This window comes from Callorhinus ursinus, unplaced genomic scaffold (genome assembly GCF_003265705.2).
Source record: "Callorhinus ursinus isolate GAN/ISIS: 27379988/994484 unplaced genomic scaffold, GSC_fseal_2.0 scaffold4, whole genome shotgun sequence".
In the NCBI taxonomy this organism is placed as follows: Eukaryota; Metazoa; Chordata; class Mammalia; order Carnivora; family Otariidae; genus Callorhinus; species Callorhinus ursinus.
This window is the reverse complement of record NW_027397066.1, coordinates 143,572,046-143,594,013: the sequence shown is the minus strand read 5'-3', so window position 1 is coordinate 143,594,013 and position 21,968 is coordinate 143,572,046. Positions and strand designations below refer to the sequence as shown.

The 21,968-nt window shown below is 41.5% G+C and overlaps 1 protein-coding gene across 2 annotated transcripts in view; it reads left to right on the top strand.

Moving 5' to 3' along the window:
* The window catches only part of SH3RF1 (SH3 domain containing ring finger 1), a 176,767-nt gene extending 166,705 nt beyond the window's left edge, over window positions 1-10,062 (top strand). For both annotated transcript variants that reach the window (XM_073892481.1, XM_025874436.2), the window contains exon 12: window positions 7,664-10,062. In XM_073892481.1, the coding sequence (XP_073748582.1) occupies window positions 7,664-7,832 (169 nt within the window). In that variant the 3' untranslated portion in view covers window positions 7,833-10,062. The remainder of the gene's footprint in view (window positions 1-7,663) is intronic.
* The last annotated feature ends 11,906 nt before the right edge of the window (window positions 10,063-21,968 follow it).

Here is a 21,968-nt window from a genome sequence, read left to right as displayed (position 1 = left end):
TACCTGCATTTTATAAATAAAGCAAATTTCTAATTTGTGGAGGTGTTGCATTGTGGGTAGCATTATCAGTTACTGATTTGAAGTCTGACTATAAAATCTTATACTTTAAAAAGACTTAACCTCAAGTCTGTATCTCAGATGAACATTTGTGCCCACCAAAATTTGAGGCCTTCATTCGTATAATTGGGGGGGCATACCTTTTTACCAAAAAATAAACTGGAAAAGAATAAACTTCAAACAACCTACATGCACTAAGTACAAAGTACACAGTTTATTATATATTTTCATAGTTTGGTGAAATAATTTTCCGTAGTTCTAAAACTTATAGAACCAATTTTGAAATGAGACATTACCTTAAAAAGTGTTCCTCCTCCACAAATAAAATCATTCTATCTTTCCCCTCATCTACTGTGCTCCTCATAAAGCTTTGAAATTTCGTCCTGCATTCACTTAATCTTTTATTCTGAGAGTCAACCTTTTTTCCTGCAGTATTACTCCACTTTCCAGGGATAGGGCCTTCTGTCCCTGGAGTTAGTCCAGGGACTTGTTTACTTTCTTTTGGTCACAAAGGCTCCTTCTTTCCTTCCCACCCCCAGGCATTGATCTGCAGTTTTTCCTTCGTGCCCTGAGTCTCTCTCCTCTTTTCCCTGTCATTTGTGGTGTTTGTGTGACTGTTCTGAGTGATAGTTCATTTTGCCCAGCCTCTCCCTAGGCACCGGCTCTGGCACTGCTGCCTCCCTCCCCCATTATGCATTCCTTTTCAGTTGCCAGATGTCCTCAATCTCTGTGGCTTCTGCATTCCAGCCCTTTCCTCTTAGAGGAGCTCATTTCTAACAGCAGGCTCCTGCTGTTCAGTGCATCTGAAAAGGAGAAATCGCTAATGCAGACAGGTGATGGTGGTTCAGGGAGCAGGAGGATGCATATCAGATAGGGAACATGGAGAATTTAATGACGGAACAGATGGGCATGGGCACTCTGGAATGTTCTGGCAGGTTTTTCAAATAACCATTTCAGTTTTTACAAGTGGAAAGGGGGTCTTTGGAGAAGATTTCTGCTTGAGTTTATATTTTTATAATCCATATGTTCAATGGAATATTAAATATAATAGCCAGCCTGACCAACCTTTCACAGTCCCTTTGCCTTCATACAGTGATGATGATAGTATTTATTTAACTTGTATTCTTAGGTCTGCCTGACTATAAAAACAATAGGGGAAATGTGTGGAAACAAGTAATATAGGAAAACAACTTACAACCCACTGGGAATGAAATTTTTTGGTTAGTAGAAAGCTACTAAGTATATCATTTAGGGATTATCTGTTTTGATATTTCAAAATTTTTAACACAATAAAAAGTACTTATTGCTAAAAATGAAGGGAAGAATAACTTTCACGTCAGTATGATTCCGAAAGTATTTCAGGATCTTAGATTCCTTGATTCATAATGTAAATATCAACAGCTCCTGCTCTGGCAAAGTGCAGAAACCTTGGATTCTTCTGGTAGAATTTTTACTGATAGAATTTCATAGAGGTAGTTCTCATTATATACTGTTGGTACAGTATGAGATAGGATTCCCCCACAGATTATAATGAGAGGAAGCATAAAATTTCCCCTCAAACCATGACTCTGTCCCATAAATCTAAAGTAAAAGAATGTGAGTAGGACAGCCAGTGCCTTCAATGGAAAGAAGCATTCACGTGACATAAAGACTTAAGCAATCTCACAGTAAGAAAGGATGAACCTTGAGGTGTGTTGACAGGTCTTGGTGTCAGCGGAGACAATTCTCTGAGGAACAAAAGGATCCTTTTGTGTTTGTTAGAGAGGCTGAGGAAAACAAGCAAGCAGTGCTCTATCCTGGAGGCAGAAGATGTATAACTGATGACAGCAGAAATAATAGAACAGGTATCTTAGGCTCTATTTTAGGTAATGAAGAAAAAATAATTAGGATATAGCAAAGAGAAAATAGAAACAAAATATTTCAGAAGGGATGGCAATAAAAGAAAGTATATGTGACAGGCTTTTCTTTTTTTTTTTCCTCCTGAAAAAGAATAGATAAGGGCTTAAGGAGACACAGCACATCATCTCTGTATGTATTTTAAAGCTTAGGAATTAAACTGATAGCCACATACCTATAAACCCATCTCCTAAATTGGAAAAGAACCTATGATCTTTGATCAGGGATTAAACTAGAATACTTGGAAACACACAAATTGGATAGAGATAGATTTACAGAAAGTCAGTCGGGTTTAACCAGCATGATTAATTTGAGTTAGTGACAATGAACCCACTGGGTGAAGCAATGGATATAATTTACTTGGACTTCAAGCAAAGCTACAAAGCGGGTTAATATGGTTTTGCCAGTGAAATACTTAATTGGATATTAGATTGCTGTAGCAACTGGCAGAAAGCAGTGCAGGTTACTTACCCAAACCAGGGTGATGGGCAGAGTGCCTCCCAGAGCCACAAGGGGTCCAATTTAGGCTGTACCAGGAGAGATTAGAAACAACAACAAAAATGTATGAATTACAGAGACTGCAAGAGAGGCCAGAAAAATAAAGGAAATAGAAAATTTATACAAATAAAAGATTGCAAGTGCTCATTTAGGTGGAAGACTGCACATCATAGCACAAGCCAGGAAGATTGGCAGTGGGGTATCAGTGGAGCTTCTTTGTATAGCAAACCTGTTTCTTGAATTCCACCCTGGTAACTGTCACAAAAGCTGAGGGTCACAAAGCCAGCAAGAGGCAGAAGCCCATTCAGGGCTAAGACTGTGAGCCATGCTGTATGCCTCATACATATTTGTCCTATTGTGTGTGGCTTATTTCACTTAGCATAGTGTTCTCAAGGTTCTTCCATGTTTTAGTGTTTATCAAATTACAGTCCTTTTTAGGGAACTTTGCACCTTTTAAAAAATAGTTTTACTATACATCGTGCCTTCTCTTTTGTCATTCAACATGCTCATTAAGAATTATCACAGGGGCACCTGGGTGGTTCAGTTGTCTAAGTGTCTGACTCTTGATTTCGGCTCAGGTCACGATCTCTGGGTCATGAGATCGAGCCCTGCATTGGGCTCCACACTGAGCATGGAGTCTGCTTAAGATTCTCTCTCTCCCTCTCCTTCTGCCCCTCGCCATTTATGTTCTCTCTCTCTCTCTCAAAAAAAAAAGGCATTATCATTAACTATGGTAAGTGGTATGAGGCATTTAAAGTGAATTTACCATCCTCTCACCCCTCAAGCAGCTTCGGGTCTGAGAAAATAAATGAGACAGGGATGCAGATGGTAACAATGCAATATACACTGCACTAAGTGCCATAAGAAATGTACATGAGGACTCTGGGATCTGAGCAAGCATGGAATTACTTCCAGCCATGGGGCTAGAGAAGATTTTGCAGGGGCAAATTGGAGCCAGGCTGTGGGAAGCTGATCAGGTGTGGATGGGCAGAGGCGTCATCACAGGGAGTTCCAGTGGAAGGAACCACATGAGCCAAGGAGTGGAGAGGTAAAAGCCATATATGGTGGGCACATTCAGGTTTAGAGGCATGTTGGGTACCTTCATGGAGATCATTGTAGGTATAGATAGAAAGAGAGATGGAGGTCAGATCATTGAGGGCTTTACATACCAGGCTGAGGATTAACCTTATTCACAGGCATTGGAAGCCAGTAGTGATTTTTCAGCAATAGATAACTACAAGTAGAGTTGTGGGGCGCCTGGGTGGCTCAGTTGGTTAAGCGTCTGCCTTTGGCTCAGGTCATGATCCCGGAGTCCTGGGATCAAGCCCCACGTCAGGCTCCCTGCTCCTACTCTTTCTCTCTCGTTTGCTCACTCTTTCTCTCAAGTAAATAAGTAAAATCTTTAAAAAAAAAAAAAAAACCTGCAAGTACAGTTGCCAGTTAAGAGTCTGTCAGTTCTGTGTAGACATGGAATAGGGGCAGAAGAGATGGAGGCAGGGAGGAGAGGTACATTCTTTGACCAGGTGGAAGATCATGAGTTTGTCCACCAGGATGGTGGCAGCGACAGTGACGAGGAGTAGATGTGTACAGATTTTGAAAGTGGGATTAGCAGGTCCCATGGGAGGTTATGGGAGCAGGGTCTTCAACTCCTGAGGTTCAGAACTTCCCCAAAGCCCCCCTACTCAAATAAAGACAAGCATAATCCAAGTGAGGCAGAGGGTGGAGGAACAGATGTGAAGGACCTCTGCAGCTGCACCTTACATCTGTCTGTTGGTCTGTAAACATTCTACTTTCCATGCCTGAGATAGTTGGCCAGTTGTGCCCAGAATTTGGCCTTAAGAGTCTTATGTTAGAAATCTGTGTGCAAACTACCTCACAAGGCTCAAGGCCAGGATCAGAGCTGGAAGATTTCTAAGTGGAGTCTGTTACCGCTGCACCTGGTAGTCTTCATACAATCAGGACTGTGTCACAGTTTCCATTATGCACATGGTTTCTTGTGTGCATAATAAACCTCCCCCCCCAGAGGTTTATAACTTAGCAATGAAAATTTGCTCCCACTGGGAACTTGGCAGGAAGATTATGTTCTTAGCCCAGCAGCAGTTCTAGTTCAAAAAAATTTTTGACAAAATTGGTTTAGTGCATTTTATAAAATGCAAATATTAATCTAATTCACTTCAAGTTTTTCGAGAACTGTTTTTGTTCCATTTCACTTTTAAGGCAGCTCACAGAGAACCGATGGGGAATACATTTCATGAGAAATCTACTCTGAATGCGATTTGAGTCACTTATATGCTTCTTTCCAGACTTAAAAAGCTTTGCTCAAATTTTAACTTGCCCCAAATGGCAACTTGTTACATTGCTTTTTACATGAATTTTTAGCATGTTCGCATCATACTTGAGAAATCTTTTCATCTGGATCCCTTCCTTCAGAGATAAGTCTATAATGAAATTATTTGTCCCACTTTTAAAGATAGCAGAGAGGGAATTCCAAAACCTAACTTTATCATTCTCAAGTGTCAAGTCTCATTATCATAGGCTGTGGCCTGAGTCTGTTTCTTGGGTATAGAGATGGCCAGTGACTTCCTGGCCCACCCTTCACCCCCTCGAAGCACCAGACCCCTGCCTGCTTTTGCCTAAGCCATATGATCCCAGTGGGAGCTAGAATTTGGGAGTATAAACTCTGTAACAGACACCATGCTAAGAACATCACACTTATAATCTTACTCCATTACATGACAGTACGTTTGAGTTACAGCAATCTCTTTCTACAGATAAGGAAGCTGAGACTGAGAGAGCAGAGCAAATTAGCCCAAAGTTAAGCTACTCCAAATGATCTTTAAGGCTATAGCAACCCCTAGCCCAGAGCTTCACACACAGTGCCTTTGCACACAGTGCCATGCCTCCTCCCGCAGTTCATGCTTGATTGGAACCCTGAACCTTGTGGGTTCAACATGTTAATCCATGTTTGAATTAACTGAAACTTCCTTAGAAATAGTAAGTCAACCTCCATGCTATACCTTTGCTTCAGACCTTGGAGGATAATTTGGTTCATGTGCCCAAAGTAGCTCAGGAACTGTTTGGGCAGTCACTTGACTTTTGTAGAGATGCCTTTTCTTTTTTTTTTTTTTTTTAGAGTAATAGTCTGGGGGTCTTGCTATGATCCTTCTTAATGAGAGTCGTTTCAGGTTTTTATGAGATGGAGATTGGTGAAGCTAGCAATCTTCTGAAAGGACTGGGCTCTAATGGGTTTCATAGTTTAGGGGCAGTTCTATAGAATTTGTTATGACTATCATTATTTAAGCCATATTATTCTTTACTTATAGTCAAGAGTGGATCCTGTGAGGCTACAAACTTATTTTCTGACTTTAGGAGCCAAACGAAAATAGAAACTCAAAATCACCTTTATGACTGAATACTGCATAACAGCAAATGGAGAAGGATGTATGTTCACATTTTTTAATTAACTATTGCCATGTGACAAATTACCCCTAAAATTGAGTGGCTTAAAACAACAATAAACGTTTGTACCCCACAGCCTCTGTGGGTTGGGAACTTGGGAGTGGCTTATCTGGATGGTTCCAGCTTAGGGTATTTCCTGAGGTTGCAGTCCATCTAGATATCAGCCTCAGCTGTAGTCATCTAAATGCTTGACCAGGGCTGGGGGACTCTTTTTCAAGTGACTCCTTCACATCCCTATTGGCTAGTTAGTTGGCTTTTACAAAGAGACCTCAGTTAGGGGCTCCTGGGTGGCTCAGTCAGCTGAGCATCCAACTCTTGGTTTTGGCTCAGGTTGTGAATTCACAGTTGTGGATCCATGATCAGCGGGAAGTTTGCTTCAGATTCTCTCTCCCTCTCCCTCTGCCCCTCCATCTCTCTCTCTCTCTCAAAATAAATAAAATCAAAGGAAGAGAGAGGGAGGGAGAAAGAAAGGAAGGAAGGAAAGAAAAGAAAAGAGAAGAAAAAATAAAAGAGACCTATTACCCACTATGTGATCCTCTCCATAGGGATCTAGTTTTTTCACAGCATTGCAGCTAATTTTCCCCAGAGTGCATGATCCAAGAGAAACTAATGTAGAAGCCACAATGCCTTTAATGATCTAGCCTCAGAAATCACACACTTTCACAGTATTTTATTGGTCACACATATCATCCCTGTGCATTGTGGGAGGAGATCACACAAGAGTATGAATACCAGGAGGCAACGGTCACTGGGGCCATCTTTGAGATTGGCTACCATACACCACCTTTTCCCCCCTTTGGTTAGGAAAAGCAAGAGAGGAGTAAAGGAGAGCAGTAGTGCTGGAAAAAATAGAAAGATAAAAGGATATGGGGCACAAAACCTCAATCTGTCTTCCATGGCTGTTAATCATAATTTTGTAGAAGGAGACTAAGGAGAAAGGAAGAGGAGAGATAGTATTAAACCAGCAAGGCTTCTGGGGGTTTTAAGTGATAATTATACCTTTTCCCACTAATATCAGTTGAAAACCAATAGAGAAAGAGACACAGTTATCAGACTAATGAAGATCAGAATGTCAACCTCATTACTGGTGGTGTTGGATTGAATTTGTGGCTATGGTCCTCCCCTCCCTGTCTAGACCTTAAGACAGCCTGCCCGAGGGAGAATTTGGGTATATAAGGCAGATGAACTTCCTTAGAATTGCTGCCTCATCCATATCAAGCCCCAACGTAAGGGACACAGAGAGACAGACTTCCAGACCCACCTCTAGAAGGCAGGCATGACCCCTGACCATTCCATGCTTCCAGTGTGGAAGCAGAGGCAGAGCAGAACCCACTCAGCCTGGAGGCAGGTAGTTCAGAGACGACTGAACCCACCTATTCAACTGCTTCTCCTAGTCTCACCAATCAAATAAATTCACTCCTTTCTTCTTGGAGAAGATGGAAGGACAGGGCATTTCCTGCTAGGAAATTGAATAAAATTTTCGCTATGGGAGGGCACAAGAATAGCTTTCCCTGTAAAGGTCACTCAAACCAGTCTGGGTCATGGATAGCGAGCTGTTAAACATCCAAACTCTATTAAAACCTAGTCTCTACAAAACAGAAAATAGTTGTATTTGGAGTTGTTTTACAAATGTTAGAAACAAACTTATCTTACTTCTTATTCTGTTTATGTTTAAAGCTGTTTTAGACCAGTAGTACACTTTTTTTTTTCTTTACTACTTTGAGTGACTCTAAGTATATCTTTTTTTTTCTAGGCACAGGGTGGTAGTTTCCTATCCTCCTCAGAGTGAGGCAGAACTTGAACTGAAAGAAGGAGATATTGTGTTTGTTCATAAAAAGCGAGAAGATGGCTGGTTCAAAGGCACATTACAACGTAATGGGAAAACTGGCCTTTTCCCAGGAAGCTTTGTGGAAAACATCTGAGGAGACTAACACTGAGAAGGCTGAAAGTCACATCACACAACAAAATAGCACAAAGCAATTTAATGGAAAGAGCACATTTGTGGACTTCCAGATGGTCAGGAGATGAGCAAAGGATTGGTGTGCGACCCCAGTGCCCCCAGCACGGTTAGGCCAGCCAACAGCGTGAAGAAGGCGTGTGTGTGTGTGTGTGTGTGTGTGTGTGTCCTGTCACTCTGGATTCTGATGTGTAAGGTGTGCCTTGTACTGTCTGATTTACTATACAGAAAAACCTTTTTTAAAAAGATATATAGCAAAAATGGACGATTGTTTACAAGGCTTAACTAATTTATTTGCTTTTTTAAACTTGAATTTTTCTCGTAATAGATAAATTCTTTGGATTTTGATTTTAAGAAATTATTAATTTATGAAATGATAGCTAAGGAGAAGCTGGATTATCTCCTGTTGAGAGCAAGAGATTCTTTTTGACATAGAATGAGCCCCCCCCCAACCTGTGTTACTTTTTTGCTTCTTTAAGCCAGAAATGCCAGTTCTCTAATTTGGTTTTCCTCTTCGGGAAACCAAAACATATAACTGAATCAGAATCAATAAAGGCCTGGGGTAGGGAGATAGAACCTTGAGAGAAAAGAAGTTAGCGACTCCCTGTCTTTCTGGTTTGGTCAGGAATCACCCTTAAGACCTAGTCCTCAATATAATTTTGTGGGTTTTTAATTCCCTAGAATGAAGTCAGTGAAGTGATAAGGAAAAATAAAGCACAACCCTTGAACAAAAATGTATTCAGAAATATACTTAGTTTTATAACAGAAGGAGCTCAATTCATTGGTTGGAAATTGGGAAAATTGAAGTTGTACTCCTGTCTAAGAATGGCTATGAAATGTAATCGCCCATTTTTACCCCAAGTGATCTGCATGCCCAGGACACAGTAAAACATTTGTGAGATTGTGGTGGTAAGTGATGCCCTCGTGCTTAAGTCAAAGGCTATAAGAAACACTGTGAAAAGTTTACATTCATCCATTGTGATTCTTTTCCCACCATCTTGCATGTGTTACTGGATTCCCACCGTAATATAGACTGCATGGTGTGTATATTTCATTGCAATTTCCTGTTGAGGTTAGTTTGGGCTCAGAAGTGACCAGTGCAGGAGGTGTAAAATAAACAATGTTCTTTTCACTTCTGACCAAGGTCTCTGGGTGTACTCCCTCCCTCCCTGGCTAAGGCATCCATCAGCCGTTATACAAGTCATTAGTGAAAATGTTCCTTTCTGTCCTCCCAGCTGACTGATATAAAGGATGAGCCAGGAGACTGCTCCTGTGACAGTTCCCTTGCGGCTCTGGGAGGCCTTACACCAGTGAAAGTGCCCACACCTTACAATTGCGGCAGGATCCAGCTGTGCCCATCTTTTTATATCCATTCTTTGATGTCATTGACCTCTTCTCCCCATTACATCCCGGTGCCACGCAGTTGTGGGTCTGGGTAGTCCTAAAAGCAAAAGGAGGGAAGACAGCCTGGTAGTGAATGAAATTGTTGCTACAGTTTTCTTGTGGAAAAAAAAAAAACAAAAAAACTTTTTCATTTTTTACTCTAAGAATTACAACTGGGAAATAGAAACGTGAACTGAAGAGTCTTCTTGCAATAGCAAGAGGTTCCATGGTCTTAAAAAGATATTATGTGGTTGAAAATGAAATCATTCCTAAATTAACCTTTTTTTTTTATAAAACACTGTACATTATGTTCCTGTGTGTTGAATTTTTAAAAAAATACTTTACTTGGATATTCATGTAATATATATAAAGGTTTGGTGAAATGAACTTTAGTTAGAAAAAAAGCTGACATCAGCTTTCATCTGTGTAAGTTGACACCAATGTGTCATAATATTCTTTATTTTGGGAAATTAGTGTATTTTATAAAAATTTTAAAAAGTAAAAAGACTACTACAGCTTAAGATAATTTTTTACCTGTCTTTTCTCCATATTTCAAGCTATGTGATTGAAGTACCTCTGTTAATAGTTTCCTGCTATGAAGTTGGTTAAAATTTCATCTGTTAATAGATCACTTAGATAATATAATGTATGGGTTTTCTATTGGTTTTTTGGAGACAGTAGATGGAGATTTTGTAACAAGGGCTTGTTACACAGCGATATGGCAATGATAAAATTGCAATTTATCATTCCTTTTCGTGTTAATAATTTAAAGACTGGAGAAAAGGTTCAAGATTAAAATTTGATGTTCAGTCGTTATGTGTCCCTTGTGTTAATTATTAAAATTTTTCTTTTTTTTTTTTAACCTGAGACACATTTGATGTAATTTCTACTTTATAAAAATTCTTTGCATATACCTCAAACAGAAGATGTCTGCAGTAATCAATTTAGTGGTTACGATACACTTTTACCTCTCCAAGTAACAAACCTTTGGTCAGTTCCCCAAGAAGCTTAAAGTCTTCTTAAAAGAGCCTGTGGAGTTTTATCACTTCTGCTTCCCTTTCCCCCTTCATGGCAACTAAAATGTCTGGTGGCCACTAGAAGTTGTTTCTTAGCCATAGGAAGAAGTACTAGACCTATAACCCAACTGTATGATAACCAGTAGGTCTCAGCAAAGCGTGGGAACATCATCTTTAGACTATGATTTTACTCTTTCATGGAATGCCAACAAGTTGTAACATTAGAATTCAAGTTTGGACAATGCTTTTAATAGATGTTAGGCTAAGTTGTTGAGTGTATCCATATGAAATTTTTTAAAAATTTGAACCAATTATGTCCTTATCGAGGTAGCATCCTATTGAAATTATTCCTTTCCAAGAGAAAGAATTTGCCAAGCTACCACAGTAATGGAGAGGATATTTACAAAAGAGATTGGCCAATATCCAGGCTTAGCAAGGCCTTGCCCTTCACTAACTCCTGTGAACTGCAGACTACAATGGGATATGCTCTGGTTGGTATATATGGATATATCTAATGGGACTTTGCTCTGTTCTGGGAATAATTACCATCAGAGACAATAAGAAGCTACTGGAGTGGTAATCAGCCAATGTGAACTGTGACAGTTTTAAAATACTCTCTCTGATTTACAAATGAAGGTTTCTTTTATTTATTTTGTGTTTCTTATTAATAACTTTCTGGCTTGGCTTGTTTCAGTTTCCATTTTGGAACCACCACCTTGGTCTCACTCGGCAAATTTTTACTGTACTGCCAATGATCCAGACATCCAATAATCATGTTGAAGGGACCTGTAATTTACATTAATCTTTGAGCCACCATTCAATACTGTTATTATATGGCAACACTAATTTAGTGATACCGTTAAGTCTCCAAAGACAACAGAACTATCCCTACTGGTAATCAGTGAGCCAGATGTCACTGCTATTGCTTCCAACTTAAATAAGAAATTTGGTTCCAGAAGGCTTTGACCTTGAGTTGAATATTTCAAGGTCTTAATCCTTGTAAAAGTACTAGAAAAAAAATGACAGATTTCAGAGTGAGAAGGCCTTCCTAAATATGACTCAAAAATCAGAAGCCATAAAAAAGAAAACACTGATACCTTCAACTACAGAAAAAGTATCTCCATGACAAAACACCATAATCAAAGTCAAAAGAAAATAGGGGAAAAGGTATTTAACTCCTGTAGCAAAGAGAATCTCCTTTATATATAAAGAGCTCCTACAAATCAATAAGAACAAAAGCCCAAAAGTAAAATTGACCAAGGATTTGTGACAGAAACTGCCAATTGCCTCCCAATATTCATTTTCAAATTCTCCCTTTTTAACTGATATCTGGATCCAGTTTTTCTCGGATGCAGCCATGTTACTAAGTTGTTGAAATACAAGCTAAAGTGTTAAAGGAGACTTCTGGTGAGTTTTCTTAAAAGGGTATACACCCTTTAGCCATTTTGCTTTTCCTTCTTCCAGCTACAATGTAGACTTGATGACTGGTACTCTAGCAACTGTTGAACCATAAGATGACTTTCAAGAGGGAAGTCACATTTTAATGTGGTAGAGGAGAAAAAAAGGAGCTTGAGACCCTGATACACCTGTGGCCTTCATGCCAGCCCAAACTACTCATCTTTAGAGATGATTTATGTGAGAGTAAGTCCCCTGAGTGTAAGCCACTGCAGGCTGATCTTACCATAACCGACCTGATACCAATATAAACTGACAGTTCAGGGGTGCCTGGCTGGCTCAGTCAAGAGAGTATGTGGCTCCTGATCTCGGGTCCCATGGTGGGCATAGAGCTTACTTTAAAAATAAATAAAAGGGGCACCTGGGTGGCTCAGTTGTTAAGCGTCTGCCTTCGGCTCAGGTCATGATCCCAGGGTCCTGGGATCAAGCCCTGCATCAGGCTCCCTGCTCCACGGGAAGCCTGCTGCTTCCTCTCCCACTCCCCCTGCTTGTGTTCCCTCTCTCATTGTGTCTCTGTCAAATAAATAAAATCTTTAAAAAATAAATAAATAAAAATAAAAAAGGGACGCCTGGGTGGCTCAGTCTGTTAAGCATCCAACTTGATTTCAGCTCAGGTCATGATCTCGGGGTTGTGAGATCGAGCCCTGTGTCATGCTCCACGCTTAGTGGGGAGTCTGCTGGAGATTCTCTCTCTCCCTCTCCCCATCCCTCCCCCTGCTATCTCTATAAAAATAAATGAATGGTTTATCAAAAGAAATTCAAATATATTAAAAGATGTTCTACTTCTTTCCTAATGTAGATGCACATTAACAGTGAAATGTTTCATCTGTAAAATTGGAAACTTTAAAAACTTACATATCACTGTGTTGGCAAAGTGAGGAACACTTAATATTTTGCTAATGAGAATGTAATTTGATAAAATATCTAGGGAGAGCTATCTAGAATATATCAAAATTTCAAATGCATTTACCCATTCTACTTCTAAGAATTTGTCTTCCAGGTATATCTATTTATCAAGTGTAAAACAACAGTACCATATTCATTGCAGCATTGTTTATACAAGCAAAATATTGGAAACAACCTAAATGTCCATCAATAGGAAACTGGGTTGAAATCTACTATAATATCAATACTACATAACCATGAAAAGAATGGGGAAGTCTTTCAATCTTGGATATGGTATCATCTCTAAGATACATAGTTAAACAAAAAAGAGAGTATACTACCATGTGGGAAAAAGGAGAGGAAAGACGATATATAGTACATCTATTAGCTTGTGTATATAGCATCTGTAGAAGGATGTACAAGAAATCAGAATGGTGTTTGCCTTCACCATTGAAGATGGGGCCTATGCTAATTTACAGTAAGTCTCTCATCAGAACGAGATAGAAAAAAACTAAAGCCCCAGGCTTCAATGGAAGCCATATACAGTTGACCCTGAACAACACAAGTTTGGACTGTGCAGGTCCATTTAAACATGGACTTTTCTCAATAAGTACAGTATAATACTGCAAATATATTTTTTCTTCCTCATGATTTTATTTTCTCTAACTTACTTTATTGTAAGAATACAGTATATAACATGACATACAAAATATGTGTTAATTATTTACATTACAAGATTTCTGGTCAACAGTAGGCTATTAGTACTTAAGTTTTGGGGGAGTCAAAATTTATATGCTGATTTTTTTACTGTGTGGGGCATCGGTGCCCCAACCCCAATGTTGTTCAAGAGTCAGCTGTATTGGAAGAGAGAATGGGGAAGGGAGGAGACAAGCGTTAAAAAAATTTTAGGAAAATTTGATCTTTAAAAACTAAGTTGGAAAGCAAGGAATACCCACTTTTTTTTTTTAATTTTTATTTATTTGAGAGAGAGAGAGAGAGCATGAGGTGGGAGGAGGGTCAGAGGGAGAAGCAGACTCCCCGCTGAGCAGGGAGCCTTATGCGGGACTCGATCCCAGGTCTCCAGGACCATGACCTGAGCCGAAGGCAGTCGCCCAACCAAATGAGCCACCTAGGCACCCCAAGGAATACCCACTTTAGTGAGAATGATTCATCATTTTACTACTGAATTCAAGAGCAGACAAAAAGGGTATCATTTAGAGAGAGCCATCCCAAATTTCTACTCCTTTGTTCAGAGCACATTATCTTCAAGAGCCCAGGAGACCTCAGAGGTTGATTTTCCACATAGGATTGACTTTTATTCTTCTGCCATTACTTTGAGAAATTGAGAACCAATGGACTTGTTTTAGAGTACAATGGATCCCATGAGAAAGACCTTACAAAATAAACTGGATACACAACAAGGTCAATAATTCGATTCTACCAGCGCATCTGCATATACTTCCAAGATTCAGAACTCCTGGAAGACTTGCCATGGTACAAAAAGAAGGAAAAGTATCAACAAAAGTTGAATGTTATAGTGCAGCCTTCCAGACTTTGATCTTGTCTAAGGACAAATATGAAACAAGGCAGGACTTTTGCTGGTGGTTGTCCCTCTGGTGTGTCCTGGTATGAAAACTGCTACAGGGGTCCTTAGCGATTCTAGGCAGGCATACTACCTAAGTGTCCACAGAAAGAGATTCAGATATTCAACACTTGGTTCATCATTCAGGTAGTCGAAGATGAGACAGCAAGAGCAATGGAGATCTGCTTGGCAAACCTGAACTCACAGGCCTCACCCAATCCTGTTGGTTCATGCAGATTCACAAGGTCTTTAGCCTTAATCTTCTCAGGAGAGCTATGTAAGCAAGAGGATGATCAGCAAAAACAAAACAAAACAAAGCACACAACAACCAAAAAACAAAAAAACCACCAAGGTCTCCCTCCCAGAGCAGAAAGTGATCAAGTAAGATGTAAAATTCAGAGTCCTTTCTGGCGCTATCGCTACCTCAGCTTTCTCCAGCTGTTTCTGCAGCTTTTCAAGTTGACCTTCCAAGGAATTCAATTCTTTTTGAAGGTGGAGCCTCTGAAAGACCCATTATCGAAAGAGATCCATCTGCCACACTCAGCGGGCCATTAAATCACAAGACCCAAATGGTAGCTGAAGTGGTCTAATGGCAGCTTATAAAAATTACCTTTGAGCTATTTAAGTGTTTGGCCATTCTGAATATATTTATGTGAGCGTAGGTGAGAAATTCATCAAAATTTATTTTCTAGTTCGGCACTGTCTCGTAGAACTTGTGCTCCAAAAAGTGATGGAGAGTTGTAGTTTTTTTAATGTTTTATTTTATTTTTAAACTGTAGATGTTATTTATTTATTTATTTTTAATACCTATCACCCAGTTAGAGTTTTAGTTTTTTTATCTGCACTGTCCAATATGGTAGCCATTTGTGGCTACTGAACCCTTCAAATGTGGCTACTGTGAAGTGAGTCTCTGATTTAATTTAATTTAAAGCCACATGTGGCTAATGGCTACCATATTAGGAAGTGCAGTTTTAGAAAACAGCTATTTTTATTTTTTTTTTAAGATTTTATTTTTTTTATTTGACAGAGAGAGACACAGCAAGAGAAGGAACACAAGCAAGGGGAGTGAGAGAGGGAGAAGCAGGCTTCCAGATGAGCAGGGAGCCCAATGCGGGGCTTGATCCCAGGACCCTGGGATCATGACCTGAGCCGAAGGCAGACGCTTAACGACTAAGCCACCCAGACGCCCGAAAATAGCTATTTTTAAATGATCAGACCAAAAATATGTAAAAATAAAAATGTGGCCTTGCTATACCATATCCAGCTTCTCATTTGGAGGCACCAATTTATAAGTTAAGGATCACAGAACTGGATTCTAACAAAGAAACCCTCCCCAAGATATGTGAAAACATCTTAACTTTGAGCAATAGAGATTCTTTAATTTTGAGTAGTTTTTCCTTCCTCTGCCCTCCAAAAAATAGATAAAGAAGTTAAAGAAGAGAATTTGGGGATCCTACTGAAGCTTTTTGGTGTGGCCAAGAAGACCAGTGCCTTCCGTGCAAGCAGAGATCCCGTCATCCTTCAAAGGGCAGGCCTCTTCTAAGTGTTTCTTGGTTTTTAACATTCACCTTGATCTTGAGCCCACTGAGGATCACCAGACTGAACACATGACTCTCAAAGCCGTTAAGATGATGATCAGATGATCTGCCTCCTGGGAACTTAACGAACATTTTCTCATGAGATTGAGGTTGGGGTTTATAGAGGGAAAAAAACGGAACTGTAGCCCTCTAATTAGACATGAAATGACACCTGTGGAACAAAGGCCATGCTTCTTATTCCCCAAGCCCTGCAGCAAGGTCAGTTCAAGCGAAGGCCAGCGCTTTATCTTTCCAATCACATCTAGTTCATTCCTTTTGCCAGAGAAAATTGAAAGCTTAATGGAATTACCTTTTCCCTTTTTTTAAGCACTCAAGGGTGCTACAAGGCATAAAACAAAAACGTCCTTTTGAGTAAAACCAATTTCCTTACAAATTATATCACAAAAGCACACTCAATAAACTCCCTCAAGGCGGAGACAAAGTGAAGACGGAGGCCTCACGGCCAGCTCCCGCCTTCACACAAGCTAATTCAGCCACCGCCTGCCCTCTTCGTTGGTAGCCCCTCTCCCTTCTTCCCTTCCTTACAAAGGTTTCAGAAGAGGCTCTGTTCCGAGCGGATTCCGGTCGGGAATCTTAGTTTTGGCGGGGAGGGAGGATTCTGTGGGTAAAAACCCTTTCTGTGTTTCAGAGGCTACCAGATGACAGCGCCACCGGCGGCTCGTGGGTCCTAGGTGTGAAATAACTGCTGGCTTCAAACTCTTCGGTACTAAATGAGACCACCTTGGTTCGTGAAACCCTCTGGGCGTCAGCGAGCCCTCTGGCTCAACTATAAACCCCAATAGTTAAACCCATACAGACAAGACCGCTTACCTCACGTGCCCCCTGCAACCCACGGTGCTTATTTCTTACTGCACTTTTTCCTTGAGGCATCCACGAAGGTGCTTTGTCATGACTAGAACATTCTGTCAGGCCAGAAAAGCCCTCTACTAACAACAGAAGGCCTGTGAGACCACAGCCCACACATCCTGTTCCGCGGCCCATGATCACGTGCGGGACACACGCTGACCCCCCCGCCCCCACGCCCGCGCATGCTCACACGCCCTCCGCCAGCTCTCCTGCACGTACCCCTCGCCCACAGTCTTTCCTTGTAAAACTCTAGGTGTCCGTCTTGTGGGCAGAGGCCGGTTGTTAAGGCTGGAGCCCGCCACCGCCCCCAGCTGCCAACACCCGAACTAAATCTCTCCCTTTCTCTTCTCCAAAGGCTCCTCTCTTGAGTTAATGGCTTGTCTTGCGACGGATTGATCCGAGTGTGTTCGGCAGAGTGTTGGCCAGCACAACCAGGAGCAGTGCTCTCTCTTCGCCTAAGCCCCTTGGGGATTCCCAGGAGGGAGCCGTTGTCCCCAGCAGCGCACCCCAGGGCTTCCCTTAGTTTCCTGAGTCAAGGGCTGTGCTCCATCCGTCACATGTGGACGGTAAGTAAGTAAGAATGGACATAGAGGATGATTTTAAGAGACAGGGTGCTCAAAAGGAGGCTCACGGATTATATTGGCCCCGCGGTGTTCAAGTAGCCAATCTGCACAAATAGCCACCTGCAGGGACGCGAGTCGAAGATAAGGAGTAAGGAACCGTTCCTCCATTTCTGTCTGCAAAGGAAGAGCTGGGCTCCTGAAGAGATGAGGAGATATGAGGAGCTGCCTCTCTTGCTCCGGCCACCATGTCTCCATATATAGCCGGGACTGCTTGTTCTTGTTCTACTGGAGTAGCAATTGTGGGATTGCTCTGATGTGGTGACGGTTGCAGAAATCAAAGCTGGGCTTGAATTTCTACCCTTGACGCTGAACTGTGCTTTCCTGTGATGTCTTTACCCACTGAGACAGATGTGTGGGATTGGCATGTTATCAGTCAGCCCCTGTAATAAAACTGAAGTGGGGGAAGCTTTCAAGAGGGTATCTCAAAAGAAATGCTTCACATAAGCAAAGCTGTAATAATCTCGCCCACCATCTAAATTCACCCAGTGGCTTAGGCCTGAAGAAAGCAGACTCAAAACTTTTAAAATCAGACTGTTACCCTTTGATCCTGAACTATGCCTTATGCCAGAGAATGCATTTTTTTTCTTTTCCTAAAAAAAAAAAAAAACCCTATGGTTTGGATTACTCCTCTCTTATCTCACTGTCTCTGTGTCTCCATCTCTGCCTGCCTATGCCTCTGCCCCCAGCTCCCGCTCACTCCTGTCCTCTGTTTAGTGTGGGTGTTGGGTGATGGAGCTTGGTGTCTGGTGGAATGTTCCATAAACGAGTGTCCTCATCTAGAAATGCTTATATCCTTAATGACTCCTCTTAAATTCCCATCTGAAAATCCATTGAGGGTTTTTGTTGTTTTGCTTTGCCTTTTCTCTCTCCTTAGTTTTAGTTGTATTAAAGTCAATTTCAAGGTACTGGGATACAATAAAAGACAACACAGCTGAATCAGAGGGTGACGAAGACTTAAATGATTCCAGTTAGATTCAGGTTCTTAAAGAACTGAAATGTATTTTTTATTTGCCTGCAATTCATACACATATGCCCCACTGTATTTCAAAACCAATTATATTATTTTATTGAGTGGCTTCTCACGCCCCACTGTGTGTTTAGCTAGCACAATCATAGGTATTGTCACAGAAACAGAAGAAATACTTTTTTTAGACTGCAAATGTTTGGAGGCACCTTACAAAATCATATACAATAAAAATGACAAAGATAAAAATAGGTAAAATGCGTGATCGGCGGAAACAGGATATCAAGAAGAGGCGATAATTAGAAGAAATGAAAGGCACTGTCCTTGCCCTCAAGGATATTACAGTCGAGAGTAAACAAAACCTGAAAACTGTATGAAATACGAGAAGATAGTATGTCATTATAATAATTTTGAGGTAAGATTACAAATATAATATGAGCTCAGAGGAGAGGGAGGCCATGGAAGGCAGGAGTAAGGTTTAGATAAAAAGGTGGGAGGACCTGGACAATGAATAATGGAGAGATTTTTGAATAGGTGTCAGGGAAAGCAAAGTCCATACAGGGGACCAGACCTTAAGCAAAATGGCTCAGCAGCAACCATCAGGCAGCATGTTTGTGGGGAGGTGGAAAACCCATGACTAATACAGAAAATGTGTAGTCTGTAGTTCGTTCATGGCCAAATACTTCAAGCAGAAGTATTTACCTTGATGCTGCTAGAGGTTTCCTAATACAGAAGTGACGTGGGAAAAAGATGTGACCGGCAACCGTCTGTAAGATTAGGGTTATGGAGATAAGCAGGGGGGTCAGGGAGTCAGGGGTGAACATGAGGAGATAGGGAGCTATACCTTGAGCGGGGAGGGCAGAGGGAATGAAGAGGAAAGTAAAGTCAGGAGAGGCATGTTGGGAAAAAAGAGCCAATGGGAATTAATGGCTGAATGAATATAGGAAACAGAGGAGATAAAACAAAAAACACCAAAGATTTAGATCACAGTCACTCGGGCAGTGGCCTTCGGAAGGGACACGGACGTTGGATAGGAAGAGCATTTCCAGGTAAAAATGGTAAATTTTATTTTGGGAATGTTGAGTTGAAATAATATCGGGAGTTTCAACTGTAAATGTCATGTAGGCAGCTGAAAACATGAAATTTAAGTTCTCGTGGGGTGACAGTGAGAAAAATATCAATGGGGTGATTTTGAAGTCCTTCAGGGAAAAGTGGTGTGGGTGGTAGACAAGGCCAGGACCCAAGGGGGCCGTTTGGAAAGGCACACAGGGAGGTGACCGCATGAAGAGGAACATTGCACAGTATTTCCTTCTGCTAACAAGGTCACGATAAGTCACCCATCACAGAAGGCAGGAGAGCAGTTTCCAGAAGTAGAGTTAAACAATATCTCCTGCAGCAGACAGAGGAGAAAGAAAGAACTTTCTATTTCCCAGTCTCTTCTCACATCGCTGACAACGCAACTGAATCCCTGAATGGGATGTTACATTTGACATTCTAAGAGATTCTGCTCAGAGTGCTTTGGAACCAACCCAGGAAGCTCTTGGCAGCTGTCCTGACCTTTTTCCCTCCTCTGTTAAAAAAAAAAAAAAAAAAAGAAAAATATTTTTTTTCTTTAAAAGCTATTGCTCTTCAGGAAAAGAATGCAAAGATCTTGTTGACCCAATCAGAGTTGAAAGAAAATTTCGGTGTTCTTGCTATAATGTAATTGTGCAATGACGTATAGATCCTGCTGGCAGATCCTCTGGGGATTGACATATAAAAAGGATGTCTTTAAAATCATATAAAAATCTCATTGTATAGAGCACGATATTTGATATATAAATATGACCATGTTTTCCTTACATTTTTTTCTTGTATAAAATGAGAACAGATCATTTATGAGAGAAATCACGTATCCCCCTTGCCTACTGTGCTGTTCATGTAATTGTGTGCAGAGAACCCACATGCCTGGTATGAGTAACAACTTTGGCAAGTGCTTGCTGCTGCGAACACTTACAAGCACTCCCATTTGCTATTTGGATTCACATCTTGACTGGTCGTTCCCTTTATGTGATTTTTTTTTCCATCTCTAATCATTTTCTCTGCTTCTTATATTACACTGCTCACTCTGGGCATATGGCCACAGAGAGGGAAGAAACACACGTTGTTGATTCTGCAGTGCTTGTGATGTCTGTTAACTCTGCTGGTGATTTCCCAAGATCAAGAACATGGGGTGACTTTAAAAAAATGTTTCCTTCGTGATAGGACAAAATGGAGGAGAAGTATCCAGAATTGTTTGTTTCCTCCTGGCAGAAAGGAAGCATCGTGGGAGTCAGACGAATCTTTGCTTATCCTCAAAGACAGCTAGTCCAGACCATGGATTCCAGTTCCTCAAATTGCCAAGTGTGTTCCCTTCACCAGTGCTGTGGGACCAAAGCTGCCCTCCCAGGGCTGGCTTCTGCCCGGCTGGGAGACCTGGAGGAGGTGTCATCTGATACGACTCAAGATTCTCTCCAGCGACCTGCGCTTGTACACACTTGCCTTGATTCTTCTGTCTGGGTTGATGGGTTATCAGGCACAAGCCTGAAAGACAAAGGGACTGGCAGGTGTCACAGGGTAGCAGTGTCTGCGGTTCTGGGCAGCTTGGAGAGCAGGGCTGTAAAGCCCAGTCTTGTTGCAGACTCGAGCCCTCCCGGGCTCAGCTCTGTTCTCTGCTCACCGGTAACAACCTGCCAGCCATCTGTGTGGAAAGCTGCCTAAGGAGGCTGTGATGTCGTGATTTATAATAAGAAGTATCTATTTGGTGTTCCTCCCTGTTTCTGGCACAAAGCTCTTAAAACACTTGGAATTTCCAAATTCATAATTCCTTGTTATGTTAATGAAGTGACATTTGAAAGCACCTGAGGATGGGAGTCCATCATCAGAGGAGCCAACCAGGTACTTAGAGGGTTGGAACTTGAACCCCACTCTCCCCACCCAACCTCCAGAGAGAGGAGAGGGGCTAGAGGTTGAAGCAATCACTAATGGCCAATGAGTTAATTAATCGTGTAATGAAGCCTCCGTAAAAACCCAAAAGGAAGGGTTAGGAGGGCTTCTGGATTGGTGAACACGTGACTATCTGGGGGAGAGTGGCATGTCTGGAGGGGGCATGGAAGTTCCACAGGACCTGCCCCATACCTTGCCCCCTGCAGCTCTTCCATCTGGCTGTTCCCGAGTTATATCCTTTCCCATAATAACCTGGTGATCTGTTAAGTAAAATGTTTCTCGGAGTTCTGTGAACCTCTCTAGCAAGTTAATCAAACATGAGAGGGAGGTCGTTTTAACCCTCAATCTGTAGCCAGCCAGAAGCATGGGTAACAGCCTGAATGTGAAGTCATGGGGCGGGGGTCGGGGGGTGCCTGTGGAGGGCAGTCTAGTGGGACTGAGCCCTTAATCTGTGGGATCTGATACTCCAGGATCTGATACTCTGTGGGATCTTCTCCAGGTAGATGGTGTCAGAATTGAGTTGAATTCTTGGATGCCCTACTGGTGTCTGAGAATTGCTTGGTGTTGTCTGGGAAGCACGCTACCCCCCACCTTGGGATTGGGGGCAGAACCTAGTTTAGAGGCCCACCTGGAAACTCTCTCTCTTTGGTGATTACTCATTAAGAGTAATTTAAACGTGGTGCCTGGCTGGCTCAGTCGGTAGGGCATGTGACTCTTGATCTCAAGGTTGGGTCACGACTTTGAGCCCATGTGGGTGTAGAGATTACTTAAAAAATACAAGTTAA